This window comes from Brachyhypopomus gauderio, chromosome 1, assembly GCF_052324685.1.
Source record: "Brachyhypopomus gauderio isolate BG-103 chromosome 1, BGAUD_0.2, whole genome shotgun sequence".
In the NCBI taxonomy this organism is placed as follows: Eukaryota; Metazoa; Chordata; class Actinopteri; order Gymnotiformes; family Hypopomidae; genus Brachyhypopomus; species Brachyhypopomus gauderio.
The window spans coordinates 38,623,446-38,645,303 of NC_135211.1; the positions used below are offsets into that span (position 1 = coordinate 38,623,446).

Genomic DNA, 21,858 nt, shown 5'->3' on the forward strand with positions numbered 1-21,858 from the left:
AAAGATGGAGCTAACATGCTAACATGGTTCTTATAGATGGAGTACTCAGATATAGCACACATCCTTCCTTTATTTTCCATGGTGGTGTTCAGGACATGATGGTGTTCAGGACATGATTTAGTTCAGGACATGATGGTGTTCAAGACATGGTGTAGTTCAGGACATGATGGTGTTCAGGACATGGTGGTGTTCAAGACATGGTGGTGTTCAGGACATGGTGGTGTTCAAGACATGATGGTGGTGGACTGCCAGGAACTCTCAGCATGAATTGCCTGCCACTTTAGTACAAGGACTCCTGTGTGACTCTACATATCTTAGCTAGATAGTCATTACAGACACAGCAATACATGTACCTTCCATACGGGGGCGCCATTCAACAAACTACAGTTGCAATGACATGCAAGCACAGCTGTAGTTCATCTGCTTGTCATTGGTTGGTGCTGCTATGGACAGCAGCCCTGGCTACGTTTCCATCCTTTGAATGGAGAACAGCCTGCAAGTGGTGCATGAGCTGTGGGTGTCAGACACTCTCAGGTCCTAAGTCACTGGATCAGGACCCGTCAGACACGCGATTCCCAGACTGAGGCCATGACTGAGGTGCCCTTGAGCAAGGCACCAAACTCCAACTGTTTTGTTTGTCACCCACGTCTCTCCCTCTCTGTCTGGCTCCGACCCAAGTAGAGTAACACCCACCTCTTTTCTGGCCCCGCCCCATGTAAGGTAACACCCACCTCTCTCTCTCTGGCCCCGCCCCATGTAAGGTAACACCCACCTCCAGTATGGAGCCACACAACACTTATCTGAGTGGCCTATTGTGACATCACTGATAGCAGTTAGAATTTGATGTTCTGAACATTCTGTCATTCATTCATTTTATTAATTCATAAATACATTAATAAGATTTTTAAATTGTAAATTTATTCAAGTAAAAAAATTATATCTTTGCTTGAGTATGTCTGTACATATTTTATGAATAAAACAACATAGACATTCAAACCACTGGTCACATAAGCAAATTATCAAAACTTCCTTCATGCAAAATATCTCTTTTCAGTTTCTAAATTTCGTTACAGATGCATAGTTAAACTGGGGGAAACTGGCCGCTGCTAATATAAATGTTGGGTCCACACCAACAGGATTTTGAATAAGTGGAACTAATGTTTTATACATACACTTATAAAAATATTTGTTCACACAAACTGACTGTTTTCTGATTGGGACCAAGGTTATTATTGTTAATGAAAGTGAACGAAATAACAAAAACTTAAATTCGAAAAACATTTTTGTTAACTGAAATAAGTAAAACACATTTGGACTGATATAAAATCACTTTTTCCCCACTCTAGCAGTTTCATATTCGCTGGAAGAACAGAGCGGCACCTGATGATTCGTGACAGTCTGCTTCTGCTCACCACGCTGAAAAAAAACAGCAAATGTTGTGTGTTTATATATGAGTCCTATATATGCCATATAGGACTCTCCCCACATTTGCTATCATCATTTTGTATCATATGCGAGAAAGTGATAAAAGCAAGAGTCTTGTAGTGGAAACAAGTGATAAATATGTGGAATAGTCCCCACAAATATCAAAATCTTTTTGAACAACCATAATAGAATGCTTTTACATACGACCAATTATGGTTAAGAATGAATCAAACCTGTAGTGTTTATTGGGTTTTTTAGCTTGTTCATCTTTTTCTCAGATTGAGCCCCCTTATGGGATGTGTCTTAATAATTAATGTCATTAATGTGTGTCTTCTTATGTTCATGTGTGTCCTTGGTCTATTGGCTATATTTAGCAGCAGTATTACACACATTGTGCACTTAAGACTGCTATCTTGTGGACTGTTACAATTTTTGTGGACAGCTGTTCAACAGTAACATTACAGTATTACACAATATTTACTCTGACCTTTTTGAATCCTGCATCTGACAAATATCACAAAGTATGAAAAATATAAAACTGTCAGGTGGCATCCCCAGACCCAGGGCCAGAGTGGGCCACTTTTTCAGTCCAGGAGTTTCATGCCCAAATCTGGCCCAAAATAATTTTTCCCTCTCAATCGGCCCAAACTAGAGATTGACATGAGCCAGCCCATCGGGAATTCTCCCGAATCTCCCGATTAGCCACTCCGGCTCTGCCCAGACCCCTCCATTCAGGTATGTTGATGTAGTCTGTGTCTATATATGTACTTCCTGTGGGTGTGGCTGTTTGTGTATGCGTTCACCTGTCTCATTAATCTGATGTTCTACATGCGGTGCTCGTTGTACGTTAGGTATATATTGTGTGCGTTAGTCTTGTTCATTCCATGCTCATCTTTGTGAGTCTACGTATTCAGTGTTATGTGTCCACTACTTTTGTAGTTATTGTTTGTAAAAAATAAAACATTATATACAACTCGTCTCCGCATCTTATCTTATCATCGTCTCCGCATCTTATCTCCTTTTAATGTTTCTTTTTATTTATACTGTAAAGCACTTTGAGTTACATGTATGTATGAAAGGTGCTATACAAATAAAGAAAGATTATTATTATCTTCTGTGCCTCGCAACGTTACGAAAACTAATACTTGTTTAATGAAAACTAAACTAAAACTAAGCATAAAAAAATTTAAAACGGATAAAAACTAGCATGCCTGCTCAACAAACAAATTAAAACTGAAGTCACAAAGAAATAAAACTAAGTTATAATGAAAAACTGTTATAAGCTTGATTGTGATGGATTCCTTTGAAGTTCAGATTATCTCAACTTCCCTCCTGGTTTACTGTATATCTTCCATCATGCATTATGAGACTGCAACACAACTGACGTTTGCATAGAAAATGAATGGGAAAATTTAGCCACGTGTCACTTCAAATGTACAGTTAGAATGTCAAAGGCGTCATAGAAGAATCGGCGGCATCATCACTGCTCTACAACTGTGACATCATCATGCATGCGAAGGCATCTGTGACATCATCATGCATGCGAAGGCGAGCTCTTCCTGGGTGCCATGTTTGCGTTTTTGTCTGTTCCTCAGTAGCATGAGTTTGGGGTTCCTCAGCAGAGTGTAGAGGAGAAGCCAGCGAGTGCGTGCTCTGCCCTCTACTGGACCCCCTGAGAACAGCAGAGGGGGAGGCGGCATGAGAAGAAAAGGGCGTGTCTACAAGTGAAGTGAAAGTGTGTGTGTGTGTGTGTGTGTGTGTGTGTGTGTGTGAGTACCTGAGGTACTGTTTAGGCGTGAATAAGCATTTGATTGGCTCTGTCCCTGTCTGTCCAAACTCGGTTTGAGCAGCAGGTTGCAGAAGCAGACCATAATAGGGTTGTTATGGTAATGATCCGCCATTATCATATTTATCCATGTACAGTGGCCTAAAGAAGCACAACCAAACAACAACAATGAATAAATGAATGAATAAATGAATGAATTAGCCACGCAAATCTTCACCTTCCCATTCTTTATAAAATACCAATCTGTTTATTAAATGAGCAGCACCATCTGCACCGTGACACCACTATTATCAAAAAAAGAACTGATCTCAGGTCAGTGATACCACCACTACCTCCAGCAGCTCACATCCATTATTAAAGAACAGAACTGATCTCAGGTCAGTGATACCACCACTACCTCCAGCACCTCATATCCATTATCAAATAACAGAACTGATCTCAGGTCAGTTTTGAGGGGCCATTTCACCCCAGGCTTGTTACCTATGTCCATGATCTCATAGCCCCGTGGCATGATGGTCCTGTTGATGCGGGACACCAACAGCAAACCAACAAAGCTGTTGATGAACAGTCGTAAAACGCAGGTCCCCAAACCCAAGATCACGTTGTAGAAGAAGAAGAAGTAATTAAAGTTGTGGAATGCTTTCCTGTTGGAAATAGTAAAGCAATTAGTTTGACTCGTCATGTAAATCCAACTAAGAAGCAACTGTAAGGCCGGGTACATGACACGGAGGCAGACGTATGCAGATTAGTGCTGAAAGAGTTTATTGTGACAACATAGATAAAAGTCCTCCTGAGATTAAGGGCCACAGATCCGGAACATAAACAAAGGCTGCACGCAAATCAGTAATGTCCACTGAACGTTTAAGATCCTTGAGGAGAAATAAAGAAAGAATTAGTTCAGATTAATGATTAAATTATAGTAAGGAGGAATTAAAGCTTTGACAGGTAAATGGCCTTGGAAAACCAATACAACTACAGGCAAAGAGCAACAGTCTTAAGTATCCTGTTCCTAATGAGGAACAGGTGACCTAGTATTCCGGTGAGTGGGAGTGGCGTCTAGCTAGCTGTGCCTGCTGGGGTGTAGTCCACCCTGGTCACAGGGCATGACAGCAACATGTCAGTCAGGGAAACTACCAGCATCATTAGAAGGCAAAAATATTTGTTGTTGAATTATTTGATGCCTGTCAATTATTAATCTGCGCTGATGTGAAAATGCAGAAAAACATAATTACTAGCGTGACAGGAATGACAACTTTTCCCTTGATAAGCAACAGGAATGACTAACTATATAATGTCAGAGATACATTTCATAGCCTCTCAGATTGCTAGAGCAATTGTGGGCCATGTGAGAAAAAAACCTTCAGAAAACACAATATGGCAGATAGACAGAAGAAAGGGTAAGTGAAAATCCTATGGGGTACAGGGGAATATGGTATAAGCGGTAGATGGGGTCTAGGGTATAGGGGTATAGGGTATATGGGATATAAGGATTTTGGCTATATGGGTGTATGGGGTACAGGGGTATATGGGATATAGGGGTATAGGGTGTATGGGGTACATGGGGTATAGGATATATGGGCTATTAGGGGTATATGGGGTACATGGGGTATAGGCTATATGGGGTATAGGCATATAGGGTATATGGGATATAGGGGTATAGGGTATATGGCAGGCGTACTCAACTAAATTTGTCCGCGGTCCAATTTTGGCAGATACCTGTGACCTGAGGTCCGGGGGGGGGGGGGGGGGGGGTTGTGGTGTTTTGTCCGAAACAATATGTGGTAGAAACACCCCTCAAAACAGGGGAATGAACATTTACCTGACCAATTTTAATGTTGCTATGTGTTTCAGGTTTGAAAAGTGATGGAATTTAGGTTAAAGTACTAAATTGTAACTACTTGGTTTCACAACAAATATCTGTCTGACTGAATAGTTCTCTTGTATTAGGTTAACAAATACGGGTCTCTTGTAATTTCAGGACGAAACATGAGAACGTGAAGACGTGAAGATTGGGCGTTTTTAAAATAAACAACCATTAAATAATGTGATAAAAAGCGAATTATTTCGAGTATATGTATAAATATTTAACTTAATTATGTTTAACATGCTGGGAAATATTGAAATGGACCTTGAAAGTGACGTACAAGTGCTTGAACTCCACCTTATAAAGGTGTATGAACCCTGAAAACGTGACTTTGTTCATTGCGCTGAAGCGCGGCGCACGCGGAGCTTCAGCGATTACGTAATTTTCGCCGCGCGGACCCTCGCACCGCTCGCGAAGCGTCAACCAGGCTTGTAGCCCGGGGGGGGGGGGGGGTGGCGAACGTAAGTTGTTGAGCGGGGGTGGCAAACGTAACACTTGTGACGGAGTGTTTTTTCAATAGCCCTGAAATATATGCTACGTTTTTGTTTTGGTCCGTATCCAGTTAATCAGGAATGAGATTGGGTCCGGACAGGACTGCGTTCGGGTCCGGATCCGGACCGCGGTCCGCCAGTTGAGTACCCCTGGTATATGGGATATAGGGGTCTAGGGTATATGGGGTATAGGCATATAGGGTATATGGGTTGTACTCAGAGGCGTACACTTTCCACCTACTTTATTAGGTACACTTTGCTAGTATTGGTGGACCAACTTCATTCTTCATGGCATAGATCCAACAACTCTGGTCCATATTGACATGATCACAGCATCACACATTTGCTGCAGGTATGTCAGCTGCACCACCACATCCCAAATCTACTGTGGAGGCCATTTGAGTGCAGTGAACTCGTCATATTGGGGCAGTAATGGCCTGGTGGTAGGGAACTGGTCTTGTGACCGGAGGGTCGTGGGTTCGATTCCCAGACCTGAGGCCATGACTGAGGTGCCCTTGAGGTGAGGTGCACCTAACCCCAACTGCTCCCCGGGCGCCGGGCTAGGGCTGCCCACCGCTCTGGGCACGTGTGATCCACAGCCCCCTAGTAATCACTAGTGTGTGTGTGTTCTGACTGCACAGATGGGTTAAAAGCGGAGGACAAATTTCGATTGCAGTGTAAAAATCACAATTGACAAAATATGGCACATTTACATTTACATATTTAAGAAACCAGTTGAGATTATTTGAACTTTGTAATGTGCTATGAAGATGGGTACACTCTGGTCATAAAGGTATGGACATGGCCATGTATATTCTCTGATTGGTGTTTAACACTCAGATAAACTGTGGTGTTTAAACGATAATCAGTCAGTTTTAAGGGGCTCAAAGTGTGTCAAGAAAATATCCCCCACCACCTTTACACCACCATCCTGAACCACTGATCTAAGGCAGGATGGAGGCATGCATTCATGTTTACATCAAATTCGATACTCAATACTGTCAGTCCTGCCTCCCTCCAGTCAGTCATGTGTCTGTTTGTACTCTTATTTTGAAATTCATTGAGTCTGGTTTCAGTGTGTTTCTGTTCACTCCTTGTTTGTAACCCTGCCCCTCATTAGTGTTCCCAGGTGTTTGTACTTGGTTTCCCTTGATTTCCCCTGTATTTTAATCCTGGTTTCTGTGTAGTCTGTGCTGGTCATTATATTGGTAACATCTCTGTGGTTCATAGTTCTGTCCAGTGATTTCTGTATGTAAGTCTGTTATTGTTGGTTTTTGTTAGCTGTATTAAATATGAATGACTCTCTCATGGATTTGACCCTTGCCAGTTTATATGACCCTGATTTTGGATTTCCCTTCAAAACACCTTGCTCTGCTCAGCACATGTGTCCACCTCCTCACTTCCAGCTGCCACAAACGTTACAAATACTCAGACCAGACAATGTTTTTCCATTTTTCTGTAGTCCAATCAGTCAATCACTTCATTGTTTTCATTATTTTTGGTCTCAGTTTCACCTGATTTTAATTTAGTTCCTTGTTACTGCAGGTGTACACAACCCCTGTATTTGCCCTGTCTTTGTTTTTTACAGTCCATGTTGTTTGTGTCCGAGCTCTTCTCTTAAAGCTCTACTCTTAAAGCTCTTCTCTTAAAGCTCTCCTCAAAAACCTATTCTCTTAAAGCTCTACTCTTAATGCTCTTCAAACACTCTTCTCAAAAACCCCTTCTCTTAAAGCTATTCTCATACAGCTCTTCTCTTAAAGCTCTTCTCTTAAAGATCTTCTAATACAGCTCTTCTCTTAAAGCTCTTCTCAGCACATACACCTGCCTCACGCTCACGTTGACACAGTTGAACAGGTGCATGCGGGATCCTTTAAAATGCTGTTCATCCTGAGGCTGTCCGTAGGTTTTCATACCTGTTGTTGAGGGCCAGGGGCTTCTGGGTATCTTCAGGGGAGAGTCTGTCCTGGAGGAAGAAGAATCGCACCAGTAGTACCTGAATCATGAACAGCCCAATCACGATGAGGAAATTCGACCTGGTGTCATAACACAGGAGTCAGCGATTAGTTTCATTAAAGTAATTAACCTGTACAGCTGCTAATGATCAGTATTACTGCAATGTCATAGCATGGTTATAAACTTACAGCCTATCACTGCACAGTTACAACATCAGTCAGCCTATCACTGCACAGTTACAACATCAGTCAGCCTATCACTGCACAGTTACAACATCAGTCAGCCTATCACTGCACAGTTACAACATCAGTCAGCCTATCACTGCACAGTTACAACATTAGTCAGCCTATCACAGCACAGTTACAACATCAGTCAGTCTATCACTGCACAGTTACAACATCAGTCAGCCTATCACTCAGTCCCACCAGGATTTCGCGGGCTTTTTTTGTGATTGTTGCGGGCTAAAATGTTTGATGTTGTGGGTGTTTTTCAAAAAAATTGCGATGGAAGTTGCGGTGTGTTTTTGCTTTTTTGTGAGTACATTACAATAGGGAGTAAATGTTGTATGATTTCCTCTATTTAGTAGTCCATTTTAATTATCTATTTACCTATTTATTCAGGGTTGCCAACTTTTCAAGATCGCTTGAAGTGAGATTTGAACCTGGAGGGGGTGGCGAACATTAATTGTTGACGGGGTGCGGGGTTAGCGAACGTAAGTTGTTACCGGGCGGCCTGTAAAATGGACACAAATTAAGTATTATATTGAGATCGATCGCCAGTGGTTGGCGCCAGAGCAAACTACATTCCCCACAATGCAACAGTAGCCCGCGAAGTCACTGCCGCGCACGCAAGCGGCGAGGGTCTGAGATAAAGTTTAACATCAGTTACAACATCAGTCACCCTATCACTGCACAGTTACAACATCAGTCATCCTATCACTGCACAGTTACAACATCAGTCAGCCTATCACAGTACAGTTGCAACATCAGTCAGCCTATCACTGCAGTGTTACAACATCAGTCAGCCTATCACAGCACAGTTACATCATCAGTCACACTATCACAGTAGTTACATCAGTCACCCTATCACAGCACAGTTACAGCATCAGTCAGCCTATCACAGTACAATTGCAACATCAGTCAGCCTATCACAGTACAGTTGCAACATCAATCAGCCTATCACTGCAGTGTTACAACATCAGTCAGCCTATCACAGTACAGTTGCAACATCAGTCAGCCTATCACAGTACAGTTACTACATCAGTCAGCCTATCACAGTACAGTTACAACATCAGTCAGCCTATCACAGTACAGTTGCAACATCAGTCAGCCTATCACAGTACAGTTACAGTATCAGTCAGCCTATCAGCAGTGTTATATCTTGTCTACTTACAAGGGTCCTGTTCTGTTACTAGTAAGATTTATCTTTGCATGATTTTCATAATGAAATAGATCGACAAACAAATAAATGACTAGGAAATTAAGAGTGATGCTTTGTTATGAGATCTGTCTATATATGACTTACAAAAAAATCATCAGTTCTTTCAGCCATCGCAGAAGTCCACATGATCCGATTGGCCAAATAACCAGATAAACAAACACCAATCCAAATATAAACAGCACAGCATGCATGATCAAATAACCTGCAGAAGAACATTTAAAATGACACTAATCAAATTTATCAGTTATACATATGATTTCATGTGTAATATATTCTGTCACAAAATATTTGTTTACTAATATTGTATGCTAATAATATCTTGGTTTGATTAGTCATTATAGTTGTGTTTCTGAATGTACTACATGTGTTTACTGTTAAGCTAGTGTAACATTAGTGGCCTGTTTTGTGTGAGTGCACATTTCTGACCTGTATCTGTACTCACTATATCTATACTCACTATAACAATACTCACTTATCTGAACTCACTATAACTATACACAATTAACTGTGCTCACTATAACTATACTCACTTATCTGGACTCACTATAAATATACTCACTTAACTGTACTCACTATAACTATACTCACTTAACTGTGCTCACTGTAAATAATATTTACAGTGAGCACAGTTAAGTGAGTATAGTTATAGTGAGTACAGTTAAGTGAGTATAGTTATAGTGCACTACAACTATACTCACTTAACTGTACTCACTATACCTATACTCACTTAACTGTACTCATGAGTACAGTTAAGTGAGTATATTTATAGTGAGTCCAGATAAAGTGAGTATATTTACTAAACATACTCACTTATCTGGACTCACTATAACTATACTCACTTAACTGTACTCACTATAACTATACTCACTTATCTGGACTCACTATAACTACTCCCTTAACTGTTCTCACTATAACTACACTCACTTAACTGTTCTCACTATAACTACACTCACTTAACTGTACTCACATTATATTCACTTTAACTATATTCAATTAAACATACTCACTTTAACTGAGTTCACTTTATAATCCCTTTAACTGTACTCACCCCACAGTATGAGGGCAATCTGATAGCCAGGGTACTTCGCAAGAGCAGCCTGTGGTGGGTAATTAAATATATTCAAATGGTAATTATGAATTATTCATTTATTAATTCCTCGTATTCATCTAAATACACTGCTGAGGGCTTCCCTCCCTACCCCAGCACACCCACCACTCTGCAGAGTGGGGCGGGGCAAACTCTCCCAGCAAGGATGGGTCAGAGGTCACAGCATTGTACAGTTTAGCTCCCCCTGCTTGTAAATGCCTAAATAATGTCATCAGCCCGTTAACAACCCTTTTCAATAAGCAAACTGTGGTCTTACATCATAAAACACAAGAGCAAGGTGTGTAGTATAGCATAGCCACTGTTCTACAGACACACACACACACACACACACACACACACACACACACACACACACACACACACACACACACACACACACACATTTACATTTATGGCATTTGGCAGATGCCCTTATCCAGAGCGACTTACATTTTTATCTCATTTTTATACAAGTGAGCAATTGAGGGTTAAGGGCCTTGCTCAGGGGCACCTCAGTCATGGCCTCAGGTCTGGGAATCGAACCCACAACCCTCCGGTCCAGTTCCTTAACCACCAGGCCATGACACACACACACACACACACACACACACACACACACACACACACACACACACACACACACACACACACACACATACACACTCATCACACTAACAGCAGAGTTCGGCGTGCTGTACTTCTCCGGCAGGAAGTTCTTGTTCCCCGCCCACAGTCTCTTGATGTGATTCCTGTTAGTGGAATGAACAGGTGAGTGCAGAGCCGGAGTGGCTAATCGGGAGATTCGGGAGGATTCCCGATGGGCAGGCTCATGTCAATCTCTAGTTTGGGCCGATTGGGAGGGAAAAATTATTTTGGGCCGGATTTGGGCATGAAACTCCCGGGCTGAAAAGGGGGCTCACTCCGGCCATGGGTGAGTGTGAATAAGTGAATATTGACCACCGCTCATGAATTACAGTTTTTTGCAGCTGCTAAGACACAAAAAGTGGTCCTTATAGCACAATTTCTGAAACAACTAACCCATGTTGCTTATCTTTTGACCTGGTGCACTAAACCTTAAGCACATTCTCTGCTTTACACTCATTTAGAAATTCTAAAACACACTTTTTGCAAAACTTTAAACACCGTTGTTCACATAAGACACAGCATTCAAAACTGAAAACCACGTGTTTCTTTTAGAAAACACTATAACCAGTGATGTCAGTAACGCGTTACTTAGTAACGCGTTACTCTAATCTTACCACTTTTTTCGGTAACGAGTAATATAACGCGCTACTATTTCCAGTCCAGTAATCAGATTAAAGTTACTTATCCAAATAACTATGCGTTACTATTTATATTTTCCCTAGTAAAATATATATTTTTGCTTTCTTCTTGGTCAGTTCTACTTTTGCGTCTGACCGTAGCGCTCGACTCCGCACGCTGCGCGCGACCCTGTGAGAGCGCGAGCACGTTTTACATGTCATTCTTTGCAGTGTCCTCCCGTATCGATATGTGGTAGTGTAAAGAAACACCCCTCAAAAACAGGGGAAGGAACATTTACCTGATGAATTTTAATGTTGCTTTGTGTTCCACGTTTGAAAAGTGCTGGAATTTTGACTAACGTCGCCTACTTTAAAATGCTTGAAATTGTAATGGTATTTCGTTTCACAAGCTGTCTGACTGAACTGGGGTGGGTTTCCCGAAACGTTCGTAGCTTCATACGAGGTTACAAAGTACTTGGTGCTACGAACGTTTCGGGAAACCCACCCCAGTTCGCTTGTATTACGTTTACAAAAAAATTTACAAATAATACCGCGCAGCTACACAAACGTAATGTCAGGAGATACTGTAGCGACTCCTACTCCTCACGGCGAGTCTCGCCCTTTAAGTGACACTGGGGGGCGGAGCCTGCGCGCGCCAGGGTTGCGTTATCAATAAAGTTTCCCTCCTCGGGATTTTTGGATTAAGCAGTTTCTGCCTCGGTTACCGAACCTGCTTCAATACATTGTTACTGTTAAAAATGCACTTCCAATAAAGTGAGTATTGGAAAAATTTATTTTGCTGCTGAATGTAACTACTAAAGTAACTTGTAATCTAACGTAGTTACTTTTAAAATCAAGTAATATGTAACGTAACTAAGTTACTTTTAAAAGGAGTAATCAGTAATCGGATTACTTTCTCAAGGTAACTTAGCCATCACTGTATATATATATATATATATATATATATATATATATATATATATATATATATATATATATATATATATATATATATATAACTAATTGTGATGATTTTTACCCCATAATACGAAATTAAATCCTCTGCATTTACCCATTTATGCAGTGAGAACACACACACATACCTAATATATATTTGGGGTGGGCATAGATAAATTTTTTTATCTAGATTAATCTCACTGAAATCTTGAAATGAATCTAGATTAATCTAGATTAAAATAGCTCATTCAGAATATGCGTGCTACCCAAGTAATGACTAAAAGTCAGTTTTTGAGATAGGGTTTCTTAATACAGAGGGCGCATTAGACCAGGGGCTCATCTCCTGTTTCCAAAATGCATCAATGACTGCTTGAGAAAGCTGTTCTACTTTTATTAAAAAAAAACATGCTCAATAAAATGTAGGCTACTCGTGTTCAACGGTTTATTCAGTCAAACATGAATTTGTAAGCCTACATACTGTACATTAAAAGGGGTTGATAACATGTTTATTCAGCTAAACATGAGATTTGAAATGTAAGCCAACATTTAATACATTTAACCTGTTTTCGGCGGCGGTGACTCTTCCCCTGGGCTGCATCAGTGCTTGACCCAGCGTCAGCAGCATTAGCAAACGGGTACTTTGTGTTTAAATGCTACTTCAGATTAGTAAAAACTCCTACAATAAACTAATTCCACTTTGCATAATGTGGTTTTTACCATGTACGCCATTTTGCTGTGAACTCTTCTTGATCCACAGACTCCCGCCACTCCGAGCTGACGGCCCATCAGTGTGGGTGGGGTTTATAGAGGACCTGCCTGTCATTGGGACAGTGAAGGAGGCAGTGGAGTTGGTTTTGGCTGTGTATGAAGGGAAACAGTCAGTGGTGAAGCTGAAAGAGGAGGCCATTAAAACCAGTCTGTGTGCTCCACCTCAAGAATTCCTGCAGGAGCTCATGAGGGTGGGTGTCATAATCATTATTTAAGAATTAAATATCAATCACACACAGTGATGTCAGTAACGCGTTACTTAGTAACGCGTTACTCTAATCTTACCACTTTTTTCGGTAACGAGTAATATAACGCGCTACTATTTCCAGTCCAGTAATCAGATTAAAGTTACTTATCCAAATAACTGTGCGTTACTATTTATATTTTCCCTAGTAAAATATATATTTTTTCTTCTTGGCTCAGTTCTACTTTTGCGTCTGACCGTAGCGCTCGACTCCGCACGCTGCGCGCGACCCTGTGAGAGCGCGAGCACGTTTTACAAGTCATTTTGTGCAGTGTCCTCACTTAACGATATGTGGTAGTATAAAGAAACACCCCTCAAAAACAGAGAAAGGAACATTTACCTGACCAATTTTAATGTTGCTTTGTGTTTCACGTTTGAAAAGTGCTGGAATTTTGACTAACGTAGCCTACTTTAAAATGCTTGAAATTGTAATGGTATTTCGTTTCACAACAAATAGCTGTCTGACTGAACTGGGGTGGGTTTCCCGAAATGTTCGTAGCTTCATACGAGGTTACGAAGTACTTGGCGCTACGAACGTTTCGGGAAATCCACCCCAGTTCGCTTGTATTACGTTTACAAATAAATTTACAAATAATACCGCGCAGCTACACAAACGTAATGTCAGGAGATACTGTAGCGACTCCTACTCATCACGGCGAGTCTTGCCCTTTAAGTGACACTGGGGGGCGGAGCCTGCTCGCGCCAGGGTTGCGTTATCAATAAAGTTTCCCTCCTCGGGATTTTTGGATTAAGCAGTTTCTGCCTCGGTTACCGAACCTGCTTCAATACATTGTTACTGTTAAAAATGCACTTCCAATAAAGTGAGTATTGGAAAAATTTATTTTGCTGCTGAATGTAACTACTAAAGTAACTTGTAATCTAACGTAGTTACTTTTAAAATCAAGTAATATGTAACGTAACTAAGTTACTTTTAAAAGGAGTAATCAGTAATCAGTAATCGGATTACTTTCTCAAGGTAACTTAGCCATCACTGACTATAACACAACTGCTACATTCACCTACCAAAATTCATACCCAGTTCTCACACATTACAACACTTCTAGCTATTTTTTAGACATCAATCCCTAATCCCTATAAAGAGGCCACAAGTTGCAAATCTTCGTGTACACATCAGTGGAGTCCAATACTGCATAGAGATGATGATGAAGAGTACGAGAATGAGGAACCATAATGGATGAGACCAGAGCCACTCTGGTTGACCATGTGGTCAAGCATGTGTTGGGTTTTCTGGAGGCAAAGGGTCCAACCTTATCTGTGCTGCTACACTGTAGCATCATCCAGACATTTCAAAATGAGAATAGATAAGTAGACCTGTCCTCTATACATACTACATCATGTACTAGACTACCCCTCTATACATACTACATCATGTACCAGACTACCCCTCTATACATACTACATCATGTACTAGACTACCCCTCTATACATACTACATCATGTACTAGACTACCCCTCTATACATACTACATCATGTACTAGACTACCCCTCTATACATACTACATCATGTACTAGACTACCCCTCTATACATACTACATCATGTACTAGACTACCCCTCTATGCATACTACATCATGTACCAGACTACCCCTCTATACATACTACATCATGTACCAGACTACCCCTCTATACATACTACATCATGTACTAGACTACCCCACTATACATACTACATCATGTACTAGACTACCCCACTATACATACTACATCATGTACTAGACTACCCCTCTATACATACTACATCATGTACTAGACTACCCCTCTATACATACTACATCATGTACTAGACTACCCCACTATACATACTACATCATGTACCAGACTACCCCTCTATACATACTACATCATGTACCAGACTACCCCTCTATACATACTACATCATGTACCAGACTACCCCTCTATACATACTACATCATGTACTAGACTACCCCTCTATACACACTACATCATGTACTAGACTACCCCTCTATACATACTACATCATGTACTAAACTACCCCGCTATACATACTACATCATGTACTAGACTACCCCTCTATACATACTACATCATGTACTAGACTACCCCTCTATACATACTACATCATGTACTAGACTACCCCTCTATACATACTACATCACGTACTAGACTACCCCTCTATACATACTACATCCTGTACTAGACTACCCCTCTATACATACTACATCATGTACTAGACTACCCCTCTATACATACTACATCACGTACTAGACTACCCCTCTATACATACTACATCCTGTACTAGACTACCCCTCTATACATACTACATCATGTACTAGACTACCCCTCTATACATACTACATCCTGTACTAGACTACCCCTCTATACATACTACATCATGTACTAGACTACCCCTCTATACATACTACATCCTGTACTAGACTACCCCTCTATACATACTACATCATGTACTAGACTACCCCTTGCTGGGTGGCTATCTACTTCAGAACAGAAAGAGACCATCATCAATATGGTCAGAACCAACAACTTCATACGTTTCCAACAACTACAACAGCACATAATTACTGACAACGTCACCATCAGCAACATCCATTCAGTGAGTCTATCTGCACTGGACCAGTGACAGTGTGAAACAACTGTGCTATGAATTTGCCACTCATCATCATGCCACTCTTGGTCCCTACAACACTATGCACATCATCACCTTCTTCAACACAGAGCACAACACACTCATTTTCCATCACCAGGGGGATGAACCAGAACAGTCCAAGTTTGTTGTTGTCTGGGACAACATCAGTTTGCTCCGGGCTGCTCAAGTACAAACTGGATCACTGAACAGCCACGATTTGTTGTGATTCACCTCCATCAAACTGTCCATTGATGTTGAGTTCTTTTTGGCATGGAGGTGGTCGCCAACCCCCCCAGTGCAAATACATTCAGCAGGTGATGGAGGAAGCTTGAGGTTATTTTGTCTTTTCTGTTGTTCATGTGTTTACAGTACATACAGCATGTGTTGCTGTAGTGTTCATGCAAAACCAAAAAGAAACCCTTCCCCTTGTATTTTACTTTATGGTGTAAATGTACTGAATATGCAGAAATAACCTCAATATTTGTGAATATTCATGTATATGTGAGACCTCTGACAGACCTTCACAGCAGACTACAAACTAAACACTCAAACACATGGTAGTAGTGTTTTCCATTTGTCACTTCTGTGTGTAGTCACATATATGAAAGGAAGAGCCATAGTTTCAGAAATTGGGTCTTAGCGTCTGCAAAAAACTAATTGCATTAGGTGAAAATAAAAAAGATTTTTTTATAATATAAATAATTTATAAATGCTACATTTTTAGGACTAGGGTTAGGGGTTAGGGGTTAGGGGTTAGGAGTAGGGCCATTTGTATAGCAATTTTACTGCATTGTATTGCATTTTCCTGCGTACCTGTAAGACACCAGCACATGTCCGATATGAGTGACGGATGACAGTGTGGCCAACGCCGAGGTGACATACCAGGTCTCTATAATGGAACCACCCAATCAACCCACCTAACAGCCAATCAAACAAATGCATATACTAGCCAATGAAAAGCTACTGTCAAAGTCCATTCATATTCAGGCAGGACCAACTGTAAAAATAAGACCAGGAAGACGAGTCAAGCACAGCTGCAAAATGTGTTCATGACAGGTATGAGGTCAGCGTTCTCACAGACCAATCACAAACCAGAACAGACATGGATAATAAAGGAATGAATTCAAAATAAAGTGACCTCACTTTCAAAATAATTCAAGTGTTTGGTCCAATATCCAGGGACTTGAGAGAAAGCTTTGAGGATCATACTGGAAGACCAAATCTGCTCTGTTAAAACAGACTATTGGGAAAACAAAGACAAAATGACACTTAAGTAATCATTATATTACATTAAATGACCTGTAGCAGAGAGCACAGACACGCAAACACAAATACACACACACACACACACACACACACACACACACACACACACACACACACATGCGCACGCACACACATGCGCACACCCACCAAGTAGAGTCCAATGAGGGAGATAACTGCTGTGCCGATCATCCTGTTTGGGAATTTGAAATAAGGATCCCAGTCGTATATCTTCATCCTGAACCAACTCTTCCTCACTGACCTGGAGTGATGTACAGGGGTCAGAATATACAGTATGTGTGTGTTTGTGTGTGTGTGTGTGTGTGTGTGTGTGTGTGTGTGTGTGTGTGTGTGTGTGTGTGTGTGTGTGTGTGTGTGTGTGTGTGTGTGTGAGTGTGTGTGTGAGTGTGTGTGTATGAGGGCGTGAGTGTGTGTGTGTGTGAGGGCATGAGTGAGTGTGAGTGTGTTTGCATGTGTACTGTTCAGGAGGTCGTCTAAGAAGTCTGCAGACATATTGGAGATGGTGAGGCTGAGCAAACATGTCTTCTTCTACCTGCAGCCCAGAGACAACACACACACACACACACACACACACACACACACACACACACACACACACACACAAACATATATACACAGACACACACATAGATATAAGTACATATGTGTGGTTTGGGGTATGTATGTGTGAGGTGGGGTATGTGGGTGTATGCTTGGGTGGGGTGTCAGACTTTTCCTGTGTACCTTTTTCTCTCAAATTTTGTTCACAGTTGGGTCTAAATCTGGGTTAGTGAACACTCCTTTGATGAGATAAACCACCAATCACAAGTGTGGCGCATCAAGATGCCGATTACACACAGTGATTATTACACATGTGAACCTTGGGATGGCCACAATAAAAGGTCACTGTAAAATGTACAGTTTTACTGTATTGTGAGAATCAAGGTTAAGGTTAGGGGTTAGGGGTTAGGTTGAGGCGAAAGGGTGAGGGGTTAGGTGTTAGGGTTATAGATGCTGAAGGTTAAAGGTGTTTATAACACAAATCCTAACATCCATCCATGCAGCCATTGTCATCCGCTTTATCAGAGTTTGGGTCACAGGGGCAGTACCCTAATCAAAGAGGCCCAGGTCTCCCTCTCCCCATCCACCTCTACTAGCTCCTCTGGGAGGATACCGAGGCGTTCCCAAAATCTCTCCAGCGTGTGCTGGGTCTATATAATCTCTCCAGTGTGTACTGGGTCTTATATGTGCTGGGTCTATATAATCTCTCCAGCGTGTCCTGGGTCTTATATGTGCTGGGTCTATATAATCTCTCCAGTGTGTACTGGGTCTTCCCCTGGGGTCTCCTCCCAGTTGGACATGCCTGGAGCACCTCCCTAGGGATGCCCGAACCACCTCTACTGACTCCTCTCTATGTGGAAGAGCAGCAACTCTACTCCGAGCCTCTCCAGGATGACTCCGTACCTTATCTCTAAAGGAGAGTCCAGACACCCTGCAGAGAAAACTCATTTCAGCCGCTTGTATTCGCGATCTCATTCTTCGGTCACGACCCAGAGCTTGTGACCAAAGGTAAGAGTCAGAACGTAGATTGACCAGTAAATCGAGAGCTTTGCCTTTTGGCTCATCTCTCTCTTCACCACAATGGTCCAGTACAGTGTCCGCAATACTGCAGCCACAGCACAAATCGTTCGATCCTTCCCTCACTCGTGAACAAGAACCCAAGTTACTTGAACTCCTCCACTTGAGGCGAGGACTCACTCCCGACCCAGAGAGGGCACTCCACCCTTGTCCGACTGAGTACCATGGTCTTGGAGGACACTCCATACCTTGTCCCACTGAGTTTAAGAGGTGTTGATTCTCATCTCGGCCGCCTCGCATTCGGCTGCACACTGATCCAGTGAGAGAAATGGAATCCTGAGGCCATCAAACCGAACCCCCTTCGCCACTTGGCTATGATGAGAAATTCTGTCCATAAAAGTTATGAACAGAATCGGTGGCAAAGGGAAGCCCTGGCGGAGTCCAACTCCCACCGGGAACCAGTCTGACTTACTGCCAGCCATGTGAAACAAGCTCCTGCTCAGTTTGTACAGGGACTGGATAGCCTGTAGCAGTGGGCCCTGTACCCTATACTCCCAAAGCACCCCCCAGAGGAATCTCAGAGGGACGGTCGAATGCCTTCTCCAAATCCAAAAAACATATGTAGACTGGTTGAGCAAACTCCCATGCACTCTCTAAGACCCTTGCAAGGGTGAAAAGCTGGTCCAGTTTTGTTCTCACACATTGTTCCTCTTGTAACTGAGGTTCGACAATCGACCGGATTCTCTTCTCCAGTACCCCTCCATAGATCTTACCGGGGAGGCTGAGGAATGTGATCCCCCTATAGTTGGAGCACACTTTCCGGTCCCTTTTCTTAAAAAGGGAAACCACCACCCCAGGTTTGCCAGTGCAGAGGCACTGCCCCCGATGTACACGCGATGTTGCAAAGACATCCAAAGTCTTAAGGAACTCATCCACCCCTGGAGCCTTGCCTACCCTGGTTACTTCAGCCCAAGTGATGGGCACACCCCTGTCCGAGTCCCCCAGCTCTGCTTCCTCTATGGAAGACATAATGGTGAAATCGAGAAGATCCTCGAAGTATTCCTTCCACTGTCTAATGACATCCCCAGTCGAGGTCATCAGATCCCCAGCCCCACTGTATACAGTATTGGTTGGGAACCGCTTTCCCCTCCTGAGTTGCCTGACAGTTTGCCAGAATCTTCTCAGAGCCAATCGAAAGTCACTTTCTATGGTCTCACCAAACTCTTCCCACACCCGAGTTTTTGCCTCCGCGACGGTCAAAGCTGCAATCTGCTTTGCCCTCATGTACCCGTCTGCTGCCTCCGGAGTCCCACGAGTCAACCTTGCCTGATAGAACTCTTTCTTCAGCATGATGGCCTCCCTTACCCAAGGTGACCACCATTGGGTTCAGGGATTGCCGCCATGACAACCTTGCGGACACAGCTTCGGTCGGCCGCATTGACAATGGAGGCGCGGAACAAGGACCATTCGGACACAATGTCTCCAGCCTCCCTCGGGATGCAGTCAAAGCTCTGCCGGATGTGGGAGGTAAGACCCTTCTGACAGTTCCTCTGCCAGATGTTCTCAGCAAACCCTCACAATACGTTTGGGTCTGCCAGGTCTGGACAGCTCTGTGCTTGAACATGGTGTTCGTTATGGACAGACTGTGATGAGCACAGAAGTCCAATAACAGAACACCACTCGGGATCAGATCGGAGAGGCCATTCCTCCCAATCACGCCCTTCTAGGTCCTGTCATTGCAGATGTGAGCATTGAAGTCCCCCAGCAGAACAATGGGATGTCCAGAAGGGGCACCTTCCACCTTCCTTCTAACCCTAACCCTAACCCCAACCCTAACCCCAACCCTAACCCCAACCCTAACCCTTCCAGTATCCCCTCCAAGGACTCCAAGGAGGCCGGGTACTCCAAACTCCCATCCTAACAAGAATCCTATCAAGAATAGTAAAGTATTTGTGCATGTTTGTCTGTGTGTGTATGTGTGTGTCTGTATTCATTTGTGTGTGTGTGTGTGACCTGCATTGTGTGTTTCTGTAGGCGGAGCTGCAAGGCCTTCACCACCATGAAACTGAAGCGGCCAATGAGGAAGCTCAGACACAGGAAGTTTGGCCACCTGTACAACTGAACACACAACACCAACACGAGTCAGTCTCACCTATATAACTGAACACACAACACCACCACGAGTCATTCCCACCTGTACAACTGAACACACAACACCAACACGACTCAGTCTAACCTGTACAACTGAACACACAACACCAACATGATACACAGGATAGTTTTCAGTAGGTGATGAATCATCTATGACATACACAACAATGAGTCTCTTGCACTTACCCACATGAAACAGACATTATCAGACTGATAATATTCCTCCTCACATAATGTATTCCAACAGGTTTTCAGATACCATACATTCACAGCAGACCTGTGAACACACACACCCACCCACACACACACACACTGCAACATACTGCAAACCCATACAGTCAACAGTGACACTGGTAATGTTGTGTGTACCATGTGAGTGTGTAGAGCAGACCAAGAACTCCTCCCAGACCTCTGTGTGTTGTTGACAGACAGGCAAAGAAGGGCAGATGGGCCACGCCCACTTCCAGTGCTGCTACGAGATACGGAACAGCTAACACACAAACATACACACACACACATACACATGGACACACACAATCAAGGACAGGCAGTGTTGTAACGTGACATACTGGGTAGTGTGTTGTAGTAATCATTAAAACAGTGGTAGTAATCGTGTAGGAAGTGTATCGTACTTATCATCCAATTGGGAACACTGAAAGGAATAATGTTTCCAGAGAAAAGTTCAACCATCATCTCTGCTGCAAGCCCAAAGGCAAAAGCGTACGACCAGCGGTTTCTCAGTGTGCTCGTGAAGTCCAGGGGCCTAGCAACAGCACACAACACAGGCTGTTCCTAGCAACAGCACACAACACAAGCTGTTTTTTGCTGGATAAACTAGAAAACAAAGTAGGTATTAAAGGAGTTGCACTCTCCTGGTTTAGATCTTATTTGACTGACCGCTTCCAGTAAGTGTTAATAATAAAACCTCTAAATCTGTGCAGGTTAAATATGGTGTCCCACAA

The 21,858-nt window shown here is 42.6% G+C and overlaps 1 protein-coding gene across 21 annotated transcripts in view; it reads right to left on the reverse strand.

Annotated features, from left to right (window-relative positions):
* Nucleotides 1-2,404: 2,404 nt before the first annotated feature.
* Nucleotides 2,405-21,858, reverse strand: part of LOC143519626 (stimulated by retinoic acid gene 6 protein-like) — a 50,273-nt gene continuing 30,819 nt past the window's right edge. For 6 of the 21 annotated variants that reach the window (XM_077013283.1, XM_077013309.1, XM_077013266.1 and 3 more), the window contains 14 exons: nt 21,529-21,659; nt 21,266-21,386; nt 21,083-21,173; nt 20,759-20,863; nt 17,318-17,716; nt 17,048-17,144; nt 16,718-16,821; nt 10,745-10,795; nt 10,008-10,056; nt 9,044-9,161; nt 7,480-7,599; nt 3,692-3,855; nt 3,203-3,352; nt 2,405-3,097 (listed from right to left, as the gene is read on the reverse strand). In XM_077013283.1, the coding sequence (XP_076869398.1) occupies nt 2,931-3,097; nt 3,203-3,352; nt 3,692-3,855; nt 7,480-7,599; nt 9,044-9,161; nt 10,008-10,056; nt 10,745-10,795; nt 16,718-16,821; nt 17,048-17,144; nt 17,318-17,716; nt 20,759-20,863; nt 21,083-21,173; nt 21,266-21,386; nt 21,529-21,659 (1,867 nt within the window). In that variant the 3' untranslated portion in view covers nt 2,405-2,930. Of the gene's footprint in view, nt 3,098-3,202; nt 3,353-3,691; nt 3,856-7,479; nt 7,600-8,127; nt 8,252-9,043; nt 9,162-10,007; nt 10,057-10,496; nt 10,796-16,717; nt 16,822-17,047; nt 17,145-17,317; nt 17,721-20,758; nt 20,864-21,082; nt 21,174-21,265; nt 21,387-21,528; nt 21,660-21,858 lie in introns of those variants that run through there. The other 15 variants (XM_077013325.1, XM_077013275.1, XM_077013292.1 and 12 more) reach the window with 15 other exon arrangements.